General features: G+C 48.0%; 1 protein-coding gene across 1 annotated transcript; it reads left to right on the top strand.

Annotated features, from left to right (window-relative positions):
• Nucleotides 1-170: 170 nt before the first annotated feature.
• LOC125947288 (uncharacterized) lies at nt 171-11,023 on the top strand. The gene is made up of 3 exons (XM_049671705.1): nt 171-622; nt 8,436-8,711; nt 10,601-11,023. Exons 1-3 carry the CDS (start codon nt 359-361, stop codon nt 10,850-10,852), a joined length of 792 nt encoding a protein of 263 aa, XP_049527662.1. The 5' UTR covers nt 171-358; the 3' UTR covers nt 10,853-11,023.
• Nucleotides 11,024-18,090: the final 7,067 nt, after the last annotated feature.

The following is an 18,090-nucleotide window of genomic DNA, read 5'->3' as shown; positions in this document are numbered from 1 at the left end:
TCTCATGCAATAAGGAGAAACAAATGTGGCGGCAACTGTTTTGCACAAATTAAATAACCTCCAATTCTTCTATGACGAACACTTGAATCAGAGTGCGTCAGAAAGCGGCAACAGCACCGCCAGCAATCTACATCGCCATCGCATATTCAGCTTGACCGCAATGATGGTTCCGCCATTCTGACAGAGAAGCCTGCGCAGAAGAGCCCCGCTTGTACGCGGGCGGCCCAGCCTCCGAGCTTGCCGCAGCAGCTCCGTCGGATAACGGAGCCGCCAGAGACGGCTGGTCCCTTCTAGGAGGGACAAACGAACGCGGCCGAGCAGCCCCGGATTCCGCGAGGGAGACGGGGAAGCACAGGTCATGGCCACGTCAGACCATCGGCAGACAGAGGCTCAGCCGCGGGCAGACGAAGACTGGATCTTTCTGCAGCACGACGGCGACCGAGTCAAGGAGCGAGTTGGCGACGCCAAAGGCAAGGAGGAAAGCCTTTGGAGTGCAGCTGAGCTGCCGAAGAGCGCCCAAGCTACAGAAAAGCGCACGGAGTTGCAGCCCTCGGCGCGCGACGAGGGTAGCGTCCGCAGCGCCATCTGGGATGTCTTCTACAGCCCCTTCCCTGCGATCCGGGTGAGTTGACACCATAGTTTACACAGGAAAGGGCCTGTCCAGGCCCCTTCCTCGAAAAGGGGGAACCTACAGTGACACCTCAAACCGGCTGACACACGGCGCTACCTCACATTTCTCCACCGACGTCGAGTAGCCCAGCTTTCTTTTTCAATTCTACACCCTCCCCGCCAACACACCCTCGGTCGTTGGATCGCCCACCTGCCTTACCCGCTCTCCACTTTAGAAGAACCGTACTTATATATATATATATATATATATATATATATATATATATATATATATATATATATATATATATACTTTGCCGAGGAGAGCATATCTCGCTTTGAAAAGACGAGTGCACTTGTCGAAATGTTGGCTCCTGATTTCACGTTGTTCTCGTTTGGCTCATGTACGCACCAAGCCGCATAAGTTATTGACACGGATACTCGTTTATATTTTTCGTGGACCCTTTTCCACCCGTGTACAAATGTTAAATCTATATCGGTCAAAGCAGGACGTGCCTTCACGTATAACATGTTACTCGGTCGATTGTTGTCATCAATTTTGCAGCGATGGAACCTTGTCTAATCAGATTTCGTGCGCGACGCGAATAGAGGCGTACATTCTCGAACACTAGGCGAGCACTAGCCATTACGCTGGAATGTACGAGGAGTCATGTATAAGTAGTTTAGGTGTTTGACCCGTATATCACATTTCGACTTTTGACGACTACGCTGGCCGCTATCACTGCGCTTTCATTGTCACTTGTTTGTCTGGTCACAAGTTGGCCCAACAAAGAGTTCAATTTGCGACTCGCTGCTTTGGTACCATGCAGTTCTTCACTGTCACTGCAACGTCACAATGTACCGACGCTCTCTGCGCGCACGCCGGGGACGATTAAGTATTAGTAGTAAAGTACACAGTCGTATATACTAGTATACGCGGTGGTCATAATTGAAATAAGCAACCCTGATTAAAGCAGAAATGTATTGGTATCACAAGATTCACAAAATCCTTAAAGTGGCCATCGCGAGGTCATCACCGACTACGGAAACATACGCGTGCGTAAGAACCATCCGCTCCTTCGGAGTAGGCGCTGGAAAAGTCACTTCTCGGCCTGTTGGAAATCTGTTGGAAGCGTGGGTGCCCCCAGTTGTATATATAGCGGATCGGTTATTTCCGACCTTGACGTGTTGGGCGCTTAAAGGGACACTAAAGGCAAATACTACGTCGACGTGAACTGCTAAAATACCATTCTAGAATACTCGTAGAGCTTGTTTCGTGCCAAGCAAAGACCTTGTTTACGAGACAATTGCGTCTGAAGGGTCCGCATGCCATTAGAGCAATTCGAATCATTCGCCCCCCATAACGAGGAGTGGTGACGTGCAAACGCCATCGCCGCAATTTACTGCCATTGGTGATTAAAACGGTGTCCGGCAGACTGCGCTATACGGTTTTCTGCGCAAAACGCAAACGCACGGCCATGGAGAAACCGAGCCAAGGCAGAGCGTAGGATTCGCCGCGGCCTCTGCTCTGGAATCTCACGACATCACATGGACGTGGTGTTATCTGTCAGTTGCAGTTAGGGATCTAACCTACATGTAAACCCTACTTGCAGTTTGTGCGTGTTTGGCGAGGAAGCAAAACCGGCGCAGCGCTGCGCGATAACGAAACTACTGTACCACGAAAGGGCGGGCGACGCAGAGGGGAGAAAACGAAACTTTTTCGTCTGCCGCCCGCGTCGTTGTCAAGGGTAACATCAATGAGTTCTTCTTTCTAAATATCAAATAGAACTGCCCACTTAGCATTTTCTTTCGTCTTATAATGCAGTACAGTGACCGTTTTGTTACGAGTGCTTGAGTACCAATGAAATAATAGCAATGAGGAGTGCCTTCGTTATCGGGCTTGAATGTCCCGGGGGAGTCTCTAATCGTGTCCTGCATTTAGCTCAATTTCACGATTACTAAAGCTCTGTTGGCGATAATATGGGCATCTTAGACGTTTTCGAGCACTGATCTATCACTTTAGCTTGACCTAATATTTGCTTTTAGTATCCCTTTTAGAACGCCGTTAGGTGGCGCAGCGGTTTTGTGATTGAGCTGTGGGTTCAAGCTTGGCTTATTCCTGATAACGGCTGGCCAGGCCCCGCACGCTCTCGAGTTCACCAAATAGCCACAGAGGGCGAAAACATCGACCGCGCGGCACTGCTAATAAACCTAGCATAGTACATCCACTCGAAAATATGCCTACGTGAGTGCAATAGCTGCCGCTAGAGGCGCTGTAATAAGTGCAATTTTAACCTGAAAACTTACTCCCACACTTATGGAAGCGTCTTTATTTTATGACAAAGAGCACAAAATTAATATTCTTAATTATCCCCTTCAGTCACGGCGTACACATTTGTGTACGCGACTTATTTTCGCAATTTCTCTGCAGTGGTGTCAAGGAATAGATCACGAACATTAAGCTTATAGTAACCTGAAAGTTCCGCTTACCTAATGCACCTCCATTTTATATCTGAGTGCAATGTGTCACTATAGACGACCGCTTTGGTGAAGGAACTACCGTGTTTGACGGGCTGTTCGACGTGAAGCGGTTTGGTAGCAGCTGTGAAATTACTTTTTTTACCTTTCTAGTAATGCTTGCAGCGAATAATTAAATTGTGTATGTAATTCGAGCGGTTTACTAAATTTATTTTATGAAGAAACGTAGTATGACTGACCGATCACTAAGCAGATATTCGATTACTCTATAATTATAATGAGTCATCATAATTTGCACAAGGAGTCCTTCCACTACCTAGATTTGCTTTCAATGGAGCATGCAGTACCTTGGCATAAATATTTGTACATTTCATACATTTATCGAAAGTCTATCATAATTTGTGACTGAAGGGGTTATACATTGTGCTATTGAGTAGTAACTCCGTTGTTTTTTTTTGTCATTATACTCGCAAAATAACGTTCAGCATCATCGACCTCCCACGTGACCTGTAGCCTGGATTTAAAAATTTTACCAGTATTTACGCGTACATGGTAAGGACGGACTCATAGAATCGTACACTTATGCTGGCTGCTTATTTTGTGCTAAAAGCAGTTCATTGCGCTTCGATACCTCGTGTTATTTAACTTGGGGTGAAGTGACGTGCTTGCGAGCGGAGATGTAAGCCCGAAAGCTAGGTTTCGGTCGTGAGCCACGCGGATCAAGGCTCCATCGAAAGAGGAGCTGGATTCTGCTGCTACTGAGGACGGCAATACCGGTGAGTCGTTCAACATCGTTGCTTGAATCGTTATGTAGTATTCGTCTCGTTAACTTACAGGCGGAGACAAGTTAACGAACTAGATCCTGCATTACATATGGACCGTCAGGACCCTCCGTTGCTGTTTCCGAAATAAATCTTAAGTTGCGAGGCTGTCGTTATACACACAAACACGAAAGAAAGACAGCGATATGGGAACGCGCGTCACATTTTCCATCTCGTTGTAGCCGTGGCCGGGGGCGACTGAGTAGCCTTATCAATATATATATTTCGAGTCCGCCGGCAACTTCTTTCGCCTGCAAAACCGGATAACCCTTTGGTAAATTGAAGTCAAGGTAGTGAATTTAATGTATTACACACTTGCACGCATGATACTTCGCCCCTATTTTGTGCGTGTTGGTTCCAAGTGTTCTTGCAGTTAAGTTTGTCGCTCTTTGGCCATATCTGGCCCTTGCGGCAATGAAATCCATTGATCATCATCATCATCATCATCATCATCATCATCATCATCATCATCCGTTTGATTTACTTTAGGGCTTTTATTCTTTAAGTGAGGAAGCAGTGCATCACGTTCGTGCAGAAAAAGAATGCATCAGTTCTAATAGCTTCATGTATGTCATGCATTTGCTTGTGGAACCAGCAGTGTGATATCTTCTAGTGTATAAATGAGCGCACACATGCTCTCGTTTGTGATCCTAATAACACTTAGGCTGTTGACACGCATTTTAGTTAGACAGACATCAATTTTATGGACAGTAGCAATATTCATTTAATTACCATGTTGTTTAAGCACACTAGAACAGTGTACATTTGCATGTGTTCTGCAGTCTAAAAACATTACAACGTATATGTCACACCCACGGTGTAAGATATATTACTCGATAGGTGGGGACACTTCTCGGCTTGCTTGATAGACGCGATCGACCAGGTAAAGTAGCAACGGCGCGCGTCTATCGGGCCGGTGACGACGCAACTTCAGTTAGAACGCAGGCGAGATCTTGCGCGGACAAGGAACGCGCGCATGCCCTCTCCCCCAAGTTATCCCTTCTCCCCGGTGACCTGCTTTCGCGCGTCACTCAATCATTTAGGATTTCCCGCGAAGCGCCGGTTGCTATGCCAACGGGAGATTAGACCAATAAAAAGTTTTCTGTGTTGAAGTTGCGTCGTACTACCGATAGGTATCCGCTGCCGTCACCGGGCCTATCGGCGTGCGCATTTGCTACTTTATCTGGTCGATCGCGTCTGGCGAGTGTCATTACCTAAAGAGTATATATCTTACACCGTGGTCACACCTTCTTGCATTTCATATTGCAAGATTCTGCTTTTTCAATTTCTGATGCAGTCAAAATTGTTATTCCAGACATGCAGTAAAGAGGATGGCACCAGTATAATAGCAGCACACTCCACGAAGTAAACACAAGCTACTTCCTGCTACAACAAGGCCATTGTGTTGACTTTGGCTGCTACTAGAAGGTAAACAACACCAGGTTCAGAAATAAATATGCTTGATATATGCTGTATTGGCTTGCTACTCTTGAGATACATGTCATTTGTTTGTAGCTGGTGATATGAATGTTTGTTCATATTTACGGTTCTGCATAATTGGTTCAAACATAAAAGAAAACGCTAAATGAGTTCGGCTAATCTGTGCTGTATCTCATGTGTTACTGTTCTGCCCCAACAAAGTCTGCACGAAGCACATCTTGGTCTTCATCACAGGAGCCCCCATCTACACCAACAGGAAGGGGCTGGAACCGAATTTGCAAGGCTTTCACACCACAAACAAAGAAGCGGATGCAGAAGTATTTAGATGAGATATCAAGTCTACGGAGGACTGTGTCACAGTAGCGCAACCAGGATGTCTGCCAGGGGGGGGGGGGGGTGAATTGTTATGGTGAGGGGGGGGGGGGAAGCAAGCACTTTGCATAATATGAAATTTCCTTGCTTTAGCCAGAGGAATCCAACAGCAAATGAAATGCCTAATAGGTATAATAATAATGACACCAAGGATGATGACGAGGTATATTTCTGCAGCAGTTTTACTCGAAGTAATTTAAGAGTGAATGAATAAATACAAGACAGTGATAGAGTGTTTTTGTTAATCAGGAAAATTCGACCTCAAGCCACCTCCTGAGTTATGACAATGTGAACAGATCACTGAAGGTGCACGTTGGACTGGTGGGGCAGGACAACCCCCCCCCCCCCCCCCCCCCCCCCCATTTTGCTGACGAAGGCCATTTTGCTTGTGGCCTTCGTCAGTCGCGATTTGGTGGGGAAGACAGACCAGCATACGTACTTGCATGGTCCGACGTGCATGAAGTTGATAGCCACCTGGGTGGAATGGCCCGCAAAAGTGGCTGCCGAAGATGATGCACATGAAGCCGACTTGTCCACATTGAGACAAAATGGGGCAACAAGTGTGAGCCACCCATTAGCGGCCCCCGAAAGAAAAGAAACGTGCAGGCTGGAAAGGAGTTAACGTTAAAATGCCGGGTAGTCCATGTCGCTGTGTTGACTGCGGCAGCGCATGCCTGCGTCACCCGATTGCTTCGCAATGCAAGTTGCTTATCTTCAACGGTGACCGTCACTGTAAATAGGTGGGACACGCCGCCCAATCTGTTTGCGCTGCTTGCTGTCGGTCGTTACCAGACCACCATGTGTGACGGAGGCAAGCACTATGCCTGTAGTCGGACAGCTGAATGTGCCGTAAGCGACCCATGTAAGTGACCGCATGGATCTTAACCAATGTATAATGTATAGTCTGAACGTTATGCGGTCATTGATTGCAGAGTCTCATTTCACTGTTATTTCACTTGGTTATGGTCGCCGTGTTGCGTTTCTCGGATGTGGTGGCCTCGCCAGCTGCATTGGGAAGCAGTCTCCCGAGGTAAGCATTTACTCCTGTAGTCCGCACAACGACATAGACTCCCAATTTACGCGCACCGTGACTGGTGCTCCCCGTTCGGTCCTTTCCTGCTGCAGCCGTGGCAAATTGCGCACGTGGTCTTCCTCGGCCACGATTTGGCATGAGCGTATACCAGTATTTAGGAGAGTGTGGTTGCGGGCCAGTTGGTGATTCATGATTTGGGAAGTTACCGCGAAAAGACACTCGGGACGGTGAAAGCACGAGAACACGAAGCGGTACTGACAACTATTGATTTAATTGAACGAACGCCGGGCTTATATATATCAGACACACGTGTGCGCACCTGGACAGCAACAAGAAAACCAATAAAAACAATGAGCGACCTTCAACAGGGGTGCGATACAAATGCTGATAGACTACTGAGGCACCTAACAGGTGTGTATCACGTGGAAAGAAACAAAAGTTCTTTCTGGGTAACAGCAGATTATAGGCAGAAAAAATGGCCAGCTGGAAAGAGAGATTGCAGAGGCAGTAGCCATGTGACGCTTTCAGGATCATGATTGCGCTAGTTCGCTGTCAGTTGCTGTTACCCAGAAATAACTTTTGTTTCTTTCCACGTGATACACACGTGTAAGGTGCCTCAGTAGTCTATCAGCGTTTATCTTAGCATTTGTATCGAAGCCCTGTTGAAGGTTGCTCTGTGTTTTCATTGGTTTTCTCGTTGCTTTTCGGGTGCACACGTGTGTCTGATCTATATAAGCTCGGCGTTCGTTTCATTTGATCAACAGTTGTCAGTACCGCTTTGGGTTGTCTCTTTCTTCGTCTCGTGTGTTTTTTGCGGTAACTTCCCAAATCGTAGACCAGCATACGTGCTTACATGGTCTGACGTGTGTGAAGTTGATAGCCACCTAGGTGGAAATGCCCGCATAAGTGGCTGCCGAAGGTGATGCCCACGAAACCGACCATGTCCGCTCTGAGAGATAGAGGGGCACCAAGTGTGAGCTACACATTAGCGGCTTCCGAAAAAAAAAAAACGAAGATAACGCTAAATTACCGGGTAGTCCATGCCGCTATGTTGGCTGCGGCAGCATATGCCTGCGTCACCCAATTGCCTCGCAATGCAAGTTGCTCATCTTCAACGGCGACTGTCGGTGCAAACAGGTGGGGTACTCTCCAATCTGGTTGCACTGCTGGTTGTCGCTCGTTACCAGACCGCCATGTGCGATGACGAAGGCGAGCCGTTTACGAGCTTGCAATAATGATTCCAGCGTATCTCGACATGCAAATTATATTTCTGCTCTTGTACGAGAAGGTGCACTGCTTGTCTTCTGCCAATAAAGTCGCACTTTCCGTTCACTCACTTGTGGCTTGTTTTTATGGGCGTCAGTAGGAGGCTCTTTGGTCTCCTGGCAATTAGAACGCAAAAACTACGCGGCGGCCAAGGCAGTGCGGCATGCCGCAAAGCCAGCCGGGCGAGCATGGCGCGTACCAGCGTACGCTACCGGTAAAAAGCGGCCATATTGAATTTTGCTCTAAATAAAAACATAAAAACTTCATTTCCGCTTCCCATTTGAGCAGCACCATCTGTATTATGCTTGCGTAAGTTCCATGTGCTGCCGCTTCTTATTTTCGTACCACTGTGTAAGGTACAGTTTTCTTTCTCTAATGTTGGTACTTTATTCCGTGGGCTGGTGTCTTGTGCGCAGGGCCTGCACCTGTTCCCAGGGGTCTGCGAGCCGTCGCTGGAGGACGAAAACCCTGTTCGACTCCTGCGGACCTGCCTAAAGCGCATAATGCGCGTAGTGTTCAGGGCAGCCGTGTTTTCCTGCATGGCGCGCTTTATCTTCTGGTCGGCAGCGAAGGCGAGCGTTGTCAAGCAACCGGAGATGCTCCATCTGCTGCTAATACTGGCGGTGATGAACCTGGGGACGCTACTGGCGAATTTCGCAACTTGGTATTCCGAGTTGCGTGCCAGTTCCACGGTGAGACTTAGTTTCAGTACTGCCATATTCTGAGAAAAAGCGTCAGAAATTCTGAGGATTGTCTACTAATGCGTAAGCATTGCTTGGCTTGGCTGTGACTTCGATTTTGCTTACTTACGTTTGCTAGCTTATGCGCGTCTACCCATGACCTTTCTGGTGGCAAAGAATGCTTAGGCTTCAGTAGATGATTGTCAGAATTTCTCTCCACATCCGGCCCCTTCAAAGCGATCGCACCAATTGACCCGGAACGCCAGGGCACGAGCGCACCTCGACGGAGCAGAGCGGGCGAAAGGAACCACCAGCTGCCGCCGCAGTAGCGCGAGAGGTGTTGCGTGAGGGGAGACTACTACTACTACTACTTCTACTACTAACTCGAAGGACGCACAGCTGCGTTCATTTGGACATTGCACCACCCCAAAATATCAAGTTGACCCACACCCAAGTGTCTAGCTATCCTACCCCCAAATTTAAGTAGGTCCACCCCCAAATTTCAAGTTGACCCAAGCCCCCATTTCAGTGGTGCCAACCCCCCATTTCAAGTTGGTCCACCCCGAAATTGAAGCTGTCTCACATGCAAAGTTCAAGTTCGCTCACCCACAAATTTGAAGTTGACCATCCCCAAATTTAAGTTGGGCCACTTGCAAATTCCAAGCTGACCCACCCCGAAATGCAAGTTTGCCCATGTCCAAACTTTAAATTTGCACACCCCCAAATTTAAGTTGTCCCGCCCCCAAATGTAAGTTGGCCCACGCTCAAATTTTAGCCGAGGGCTAACTCAGCACATGGACGACCATCGCCTGAATGCTTTCTCTAGAATTATCTTACATTTATTAACAGTGCTTGTTCTTTTTAAAATTAACTCTCGTACTCGACAGCGAAGCATAACTAACAAAAATGCCTGATTGAAAGCTGTCACGCCATCTGTTGTAGGGTAGAGGAACCATTGCTGCGGAGGCATTATTCCTGTAACAGATGACACGGAGTTGAATATCGACAACTAATGTTTTCAAAGAGGGTAATTCCAAGTGCACAATCACCAAGTGTTGTTCGAGTCACCATTATAATATAAACTGCTACAGATTCTTTCCACATTTTTATAGCCTGTCAACCGCAAACGCGAACAGCGCCTTCCCCACATGAAAGATAATCGCAAGATGGCAGATCTTTGCGAAACTGTTGAAAGCATATACAGGAACACTACCGTTGCCTAGCGGGAGGCATGCCTGCTCCTGCTATGCGAACGGACCCTGCAAGTAGTGAAAAGGGGTTGTTGTCCCACTGTGCTACAAAGCGCAATTTTATATAACTCACTTTCTACTTGGAAAATATTGAGTTGTGTTGCGTGCGACTTAAAGACCTACTGCAAGAAAATTTTGGGCCGCGTAAAAAGCCTAGTTTAAGATTGTGTAAGTATTGAGGAACCTCTGTGCAAAGTCTGATGTTGAAGTATACGTGCGGTAGCTTCACGAAAAGCTCGCAAAAGCAACCGTCATGTATATCGAAACTTAACAAAACACCACCGTTACTGCTCTCCGGAAGTGACGCATGACCTAGACACCCGGCTCCGTGGGATGACGTCCGCGAAAAGGCGGTGCCAAAATCTCGAAGGCTGCATGCGTGGGACTCGCGTCGTAGCGACAACCACCAGGTGTACTAGCCGTCTGCTTAGGTCCTGTCTAACGACAACTAGAAAACTGTGCAATTACCAGCCTTGCAGCTTTGCCAACATTGCTTTAGTGGTTTATACTGTTCATTCAGAACAGACTTGGTCAAAGTGAGATTTAGTTGCAGTTGGCCAATTGTAGTGCAGTTACAGACTAACCCCGCGGCTGGTTTGTTTCATTTCACTCGAAAGTGCCCCTGTTCGCACTCGCGGCCCATTTCCGCAGGAAATGCCATATCGCTCGAGGCTGTACAGGTTTCATCTCGAGCGCTACCAGGGGCTCACCGACATAGTGGATATCCTCACATTCTTCGGCACACTTATGCTGGGCATTTCGATGATTGGAATATACGCCGATGTCGAGGCCACGTGGGGCACTATTTTGCTCCACCTCCGAGAGGTGTACACCCCGGAGTTTGACGCAATCGGCGAGATCATACAGGAATACCTCGCGGAAGGATATCCACCGACTCGCTAGGAGTGGACGCCGAGCTACATCATAAACGAAGCGCTGCTGCAGTGGATCGTGCAAGTCCTGTCCTCGGACAGGCCGTGACTCGACAGCGCTGGGTACGCATTTAGAAAAAACTAAAATTAAAATTCGGGCAGACCGCGTCTACGATGACTGTCCAAGTATGCGAATAGCATTCTATTGAAATAAAAATGAGTTCATGGCACACTGAGTGAGTGTTTGTTGTTCCATGCACAATTTATACACGTTGTAAACTTTACACACCGTGTACCCCTAATTAGATGGTGCACCTAAGTGGTGCACTAGTTCTCGACGCAGGAACCAGGGCAGAGGGAAGTGGAACAGGAGGCTCCTCTAATTTATAGAGCACGTGATGTAACGCACGCTCGCCAAAGGCGGAGCTCGATTCGCAAGAAGTGTCTTTCAGAGTGAGCGCGGTTCCGAGAACCTGATGCCACTCCCTACGCGCTTAGGGCAGAGCGAGCGCGATGTGCGTCACTACTGACGTCAATGCGCACCTGCTCAGTGCATAGGCGGCGCATTTCTCCGAACCGCAGGGATAAAGTGTCAGAGCTCTGGATCGTCCTGTGTTTCCACTTGCTCGGTACGATGCCTTATCATTATCATTCGCATTATCGAAGCTAGCATTATCGGGGCTGTTGATAACATCCGTGTGCTGAAATTGATGATCAAGATCTTTCTGGGGGCTTCGCGAGATCGGTTATATAGCCGGAAAGTAAGCGGGCCTGACAATGCCAGGAACGCCGTTCGCATTAAAGGGTAACATCGGTTTGAATTCAGGCTGTCTTTTTTTAGGTATACATCATAAAAGTTAAGGGGCCTGCTAAGATTCTTCTTCTCATTCTAAAGAAGCACTTATTATTTTCTAAAAAGCAACTGCCAGCCTCGATTGCCAGGCTAAACCTACCTGTAGCTACAAGACAACTCCACCACTCCAGTATTTTGAGAAAATGAAGAAAACAAGAATGTCACATCCAATCAAGACCAGTCATAGATGGGTACACGTTCACGCTTTAGTAGTCTTCAAGAACATTGGCTGACAGCGGCACGCGAGGCCCTAGAACGCGAGCGCTGTGTCAAATATCTGCCGTTTTAGCGTAGGTGAAAGACCCCTGCCCTTCATGCTGTAAAATTGATATTACGGCTGAAATATCGACATATGGCATAAAATGAACTTGGGAGACAAAGAGATGAATAGATGTAGTTTCTGAAAGCTCTTTTTTCCGGAACTTTATTTCTTTTGATGATTTTTCGGCCTGTTATCCCCTGTGGTTCCCCCTTAATAGAAATCTAAAAAAAAGTCATACTTGTTTATGAGATGTCCATGCGGTATTACACTTATTTTTGTGTGCAGCTCTCCCTGGCCACGAGATTCCTGAAACCAGATGCGGCGTCTACGAAGCGAGACGCTGCGGTGCTTTTGGGGCTACTTCCCGTAAATGTTTTTTTATAGCGAAGCTGTTGAGTGCTAGGGTCCCTCAGGATCGCGCCCGCGCGTAGAAAAAAATAGTTGCAGTGGCTTAGCTCGGCTATGCCAGGATATACGTAGCGTTAGCAAAGGTTCAGCTGAAGGTCCGAGTCGCACTGGCGCTTTCGCTGAGTTTCACAGTATATTCAGTCGATCGGCGAGCCTTAACGTCATCGACGGCGTTTTGTTGTTGCTGCAGGGGTGGTCGGGCACGTCGCTCAGCCTCCTGGCGACGCCGCTTTGCTAGACGTTCGTCCCTTTGCTCCAGTGTCTCCGCAGCACGTTTAGCCTTCTTCTGTTCATTCCTCCTACGCTCAACCGCTAATTGCCAGGCAACTACTTCGGGATCCGATGAGTCAAGCTTCTCCGTTCTTCTGCGCTGTTGAGCAGCATTTGCGCTCTCCTTCTCCATGGCTATACCACACTGGCAAATGCCAGTCAGAAGCGCAGCGGCTCCAGCGCAGTGTCAGACGGCGACTGCACAGCGAGCGCGCGCCGGCGCCAGTGCGTCTACCACGGCTACGACGTCACTCCTCTGGAATGCGCAGACCGGCGGCGGTGAGTCGCGCGCGGCGGCGGCGGAGTGCGCGAGAGGTGCCGGCTCCGGTGGCTCCGGTGCGCAAGCCGTGTGACATCACTGATCCTTGCGCATGCGCAGCACGGCTCTTGATGTGCCGGGCGAAACGGGCTTGGCTAGGCCAGTGTAGCTAACGCTACAAAAACTATCATCATCAGCATCGGCTCCAGCGTCCTCGTCCTTTTGAGCGCATGGACCCTCCTCCGATCCCGACCGGCTGAGCCCCCGCTATCCCTCTTCAATTGCGCCAGTCGACCTTCTTTTATGCCGCGTTCCCCCCTGAAGTAGAGTTGGGCTCGGCTGCGAGGCTAGCGTGGCAAGCCTGCTAGAAGCTGCGCCAGACTAGAGTTGAGCCCTGCTGGGAGGATCCCGAGGCTAAGCCGGCGGCGTTCCTTCTTTGCGTCCCGCCGACTCGGCGCCACCTCGTGGAATCGTATCAAAACGCCGGGTTAGCGGCGTTTTCAAACTTAGGGTTGTAAAGAAGAGTGCGTTATACCGCGGTTTTCGCCGAATTTCGTGACCACGTGAGCACGTTCGCGCTTGTGTGCGCGCCGCGATTGGCGTAGCCGTCTTTAATAAAACGCTTGGATGGTATGGTGATCGCCACTGTGTACGTTCCCCCTGCAACGCATACGAAAGACATCGAAAGTTAATGATAGACATGTTCGGTTGGGTGATGCCCAACGACGAAACGCCCTTTCTCATTATGGGGGCAATATTCACTACAGCAGAGCCACCATAGTCCCAAATTCGCTGTATCTTCACAGTAGTGAGCGGGCTCTGATTTTTTTCATTTCGAATGCATTGTTACAGAAAAAAAAGAACTCGGTTCCGTCAAGGTCAAAAATGTACACTAATATGCGATGGCGATGTTCAGTAATAGCTAGTGCCTTCGACAAAATTTTGCAGCAATCTTCTTTCAATTGGAATAAATTTCACTAGAAAAAAGGCAACCTTGTTCCTGCATGGTCAAGGATGCGTAGAAATACGTAAATGACGTTGTCCGTTTAGAAAATATTGCTACCTGATGCTGTACTGGAGACATTCTGGTGCCCTCGCTGCAATGCGGCCTACATTTGTTTCATCTCAGCGTTATTAACCCAGAAATAAGGCAACTGCGTTCCTGCATGATTAACAATGTACAGTAATAAATAGTTTGCTGGGGTTCCACACGGAATGTCGACTGCAGCCAACACTTCGAGGAGACTTTTCCAGCGGGGGAGCAATTGCTTTGCTTAGCAGCGCGAGTGTGGCGTCGCTCGTGCTTCCAACATCCAATGCGTGTGGAGAAGAAGAAGTGGTGACAGTGATATGGCGACGATAATGGGACGACGACTACATCACGATCACGGTATGACGACGCTATAGAGTGACGACGGCGGTTAGGAGGTGGTGTTGTAACGACGGCGGCGTGACAAACATGAGATGAGGACGCTGGAGTTACGACAATGGCATGACGACGGTATGAGGACGATTGTGTGAAGAATGAGATAACAAATGAATCCTAATCGTTAATATTGTTACGGGGAGAAAAGGCGCCTGTCAATATACAGGGTGTTTCAGCGAACACTTTCAAAAATTCTTAAAGGTTACCTGTGGCAGATAGCACAATTCTAGTTCATGAGCTGCTCTACTCGAAGAGGTGGTATTAATTGCGCACGAAATTGAAATGCATAATCGACTAATTAACAAAAATTTACTAATTAAGTTCGTAACTAATTACCTCATGACCCATGTCGTAATTTACAAATTGTAGCCGTGGAGTTCTCACGGCGGATCCACTTGGAATGAATTCTCGGGATGACACCAGTTTCGAGATAATAGTTTCCGAACTTTGCGGAGAAATGCATTGGCAGTTTGGCAAAAAACATCGCTTTATGCATTGAAGCACAAAGTTAACTGGAACGCCAATACATTTCTCCGCAAAGTTCGGGAATTAATATCTCGAAACTGGTGTCATCCCGAGAATTAATTCCAAGTGGATCTGCCTTGCCAACTCCACGGCTAGAATTTGTAAACTGCAATATGGGCCATCAGGTAATTAGTTAAAACTTAATTAACGATTTTTGGGTAATTAGTCGATTATGCATTTCAATTTTTTGTGCAAGTAATGTCCGCCTCTTCGAGTAGACCAGCTCATTAACTAGAATTGGGCTATCTGACACAGGTAACCTTTAATAAATTTTGAAAGTGTTCGCTGAAACACCCTTATTTGCAAGTTATATAGAACGGGCAGAAGACAGGCATACAAGATGAAGCCCGTGCGCGCGACCAGCAGCAGTTCAGGGCCATCAGGGTGCATGTTGTGACGGTACAATGTACAACCTTGCAGCACAAACACACGCAAAGAGGGGGAAGTGGTCAGGTCCGTCAGGCTGAAATTGATGTCTCTCAGGTAAGGGTCACGTCGTTGCTCATCGGCGATGTCGCCAAACGCGGTATGCGCGAGGGCGCAAGTTGACTCGCCGGTCTCAGGAAGGTCTGTTGGGTCGACTGGACGACAAGCAATCGGCGTCCTCATGGGGTCAGCCTGTCTTATACACCACTGTGTAAGAGTACTCTTGGAGCCCTAGAGCATACCGACCACCGACTGAGACGTCCAGCTGGATCTTTTAAGGACGAAAGCCAGCATATAGGACGGGTTGATCGGTGATAACCGCTCACAACGCTATTCCCGTTATTAATACATTCTGGTGCCCTTCTGTTCACTTCACTTCTTTGCCCACACTCGATTGTGTTTGAGGCGGCCTATTTTTTCAATTTTCTGTATCTGAGTTAAATTTTCCGTTGCCTATATTTTTATTGCGATAGCAATTATATGGACACTTCCACCGGATTTCTGCCGTCGGCGTCGCCGTCGCCGTCGCCGTGAGGTTCCGTATAGATAAAATCTTCGCCGCGCGCCGTATGCCCGAGCGGAAGCGTGCGGGGACGCGCGCTATCACGGAGAGCGAACGCACTCATCTCCCACGCGCAAGCAAGGAAGCAGGAAGCCAGCGCCGGAGGGAGCGGGGGGGGGGGGGGGGGCACTTCTACTCTGCCAACAACCGCGCTCGTCGCTCGCACCGTCTCTTATCTCCACACGGCTCTGACATTTATGCGCCGTGCATTCGCCGCTCAGTTTCCGTTGAAGCGATAGACCGCACGTACCTTCGCCGCTGCGGCGTATGAGCTTGCTGCCAGAGTTTTGACGGTCGTTGTCTGCAGTCATTCAGTGTGATCTATTCGTGCTTGTTTGTGCGCGCTCACACCACAGTTAGTAATAGTCGGGCCACATTTTCCAACGCACGCTACACACGCAATGCTGCCCGGATCGGCAGTGCAGCGCTACAGGTGTGTGTCCCTTCGCACGCGCTGCCCACGGGCAGCGCTTCTCATCAACACCAGCGTTTCACACGCGCCTTCTCGTGGTCATCGAGTCTCTCTTCATGTCGGTCTACTTACGCCGCAGCACACCTGCTTACTTAATCAGCTCATGTTTACTACAATTCATATTGCTACCAAAGCCGCTCACCTTACTTCGTATGACATTGCTGTGTTGCTATCGCATTCATTGCTTCGCCCTTAGGGCGAAACTGTGACATTTTTCACTTGGTGCAACTTGTTCTGCTTGTCTATCCGGGCACCGCCGCACCAGCACGTATACCCATTTTCGAGGATTGGCCTAGAATGCGCGCATACTTGGTGCCACATGCGCAGTCGCACATACTCATATACCCAAGTTGCCTATTTTTGCACATACCCGGAGACACCGGCCCAGTTGCACAGTATTTACACTGCGCGAAGAAGACAAGATGTGAACAGAAACATAGAAAGCGCAGGTTGTTGGGCGGAATAAAAGAGCCCGGAGTAGACATTTTGTTTAGTTATTTTAGTTGAGGTATTTTGCTGAATCTATGAACCGACCAGGGCCAACAACATGCCTTACCCCAGTCGAACATACCAAATGGTCCAAGTTGTCTTTTCTGAACTTGCCTTTTTGGGCGCACACCAAGTGGATCAAGTTGCCGTGAAAGGGGTCAGAACTGGACATCATACTAAAAAGTGCGTGAAGTCACGAAAGAGGAGTAATTGGATGAAAAATAATGCTAACGCAATAAAATTAACGAAGCAGCAACAGGCAGAACATTGCTACCGGTATCACCTAAGCTGAAAGAAAACATTTTGTACAGGAATACAAAACTAAACACGAAGCTCTTCACATATCCTTCATTATTACGTCATCTTCAAAAGTTTCTGCGGGAAGTTTTCCATTGAAGGCATCGAACTCACAGAAGTGTATTTTCAGTTTTGAAGAAACCATTCTCTGGGCGTTCTTAAGAGGCGAATACTATGATCTGAAATGTAGAATGGTTCGTTAGATCAGTTATGCTTCTTTAGTGATCGCGGTTTTGTTCTTGTCTTAAAAAAAAAGACGAGCTTCATGGCTCCGCTTGTCTTTCGCCAGACGACCTGTGGTGGAAACCAAGCCGTCAGTAACGTGAAAGACTGTCAAACATGAGAAACCACAATAAATGTCTGCGCAGTTTTATAGTGTGACGTCATCCAGAGAAGCTCCGGGTGCTCTGATTATGCCAGGATTTTGACTGCTGCTATCATTATGGATCGTTTATACAATTCTCAGCACACCTCTGGCTATGAGCAATCAATGTCGGGACAAATAAGAAGAACAGCAAGTGTGGCTTCCGAGCAGCACCAAACCTGCAATTAACCCGAATCCGTTGACCATTTCTGCTAACCAGCCGTCGATTCACAAGCCACAGGAAAGCATATATACACATGGTGTTCGGTTATTAAGTATTGCTCTAAATCCTGAGAATATGTATTCTCGCCTTCGGAGCCTCTACATTCGGATTCAGCCACAGGAACGTGTACGTGGTCATGGAAATATATTGCGATCCCCTCTAAAAATGTTCGATAGTATTCCAAATCACTTCACCTTCACATATACTTATGTAAATCATACCTGTTTCTCAATACTTACTGCCCCGTGATAATAAATATATTTATTATTATTTGTATTACTTAATTGTGCTTTATGTTTTTTTTATCTATCCCCGCACTTTAACCGCTAGCTTTCTGGCTAATCCCCATAGAGGGTACGAGCCATATATTTAACGGTCAAGAACAACATCGCGAGGTTGGGGGGTGGGTGCCTGTGACCACCCGCGCACACTC

This window comes from Dermacentor silvarum, chromosome 7 (assembly GCF_013339745.2).
Source record: "Dermacentor silvarum isolate Dsil-2018 chromosome 7, BIME_Dsil_1.4, whole genome shotgun sequence".
NCBI classification, from domain to species: domain Eukaryota; kingdom Metazoa; phylum Arthropoda; class Arachnida; order Ixodida; family Ixodidae; genus Dermacentor; species Dermacentor silvarum.
The sequence above is the reverse complement of the archived record's forward strand: the minus strand, read 5'-3'. Positions and strand labels throughout refer to the sequence as shown.

Coding starts and splice junctions, on each gene's coding strand:
- LOC125947288 (XM_049671705.1), top strand. CDS start 359: ATGGCCACGTCAGACCATCGGCAGACAGAGGCTCAGCCGCGGGCAGAC. Junction 623..8,435: donor GCCCCTTCCCTGCGATCCGG/GTGAGTTGACAC, acceptor TCTTGTGCGCAG/GGCCTGCACCTGTTCCCAGG. Junction 8,712..10,600: donor AGTTGCGTGCCAGTTCCACG/GTGAGACTTAGT, acceptor CCATTTCCGCAG/GAAATGCCATATCGCTCGAG.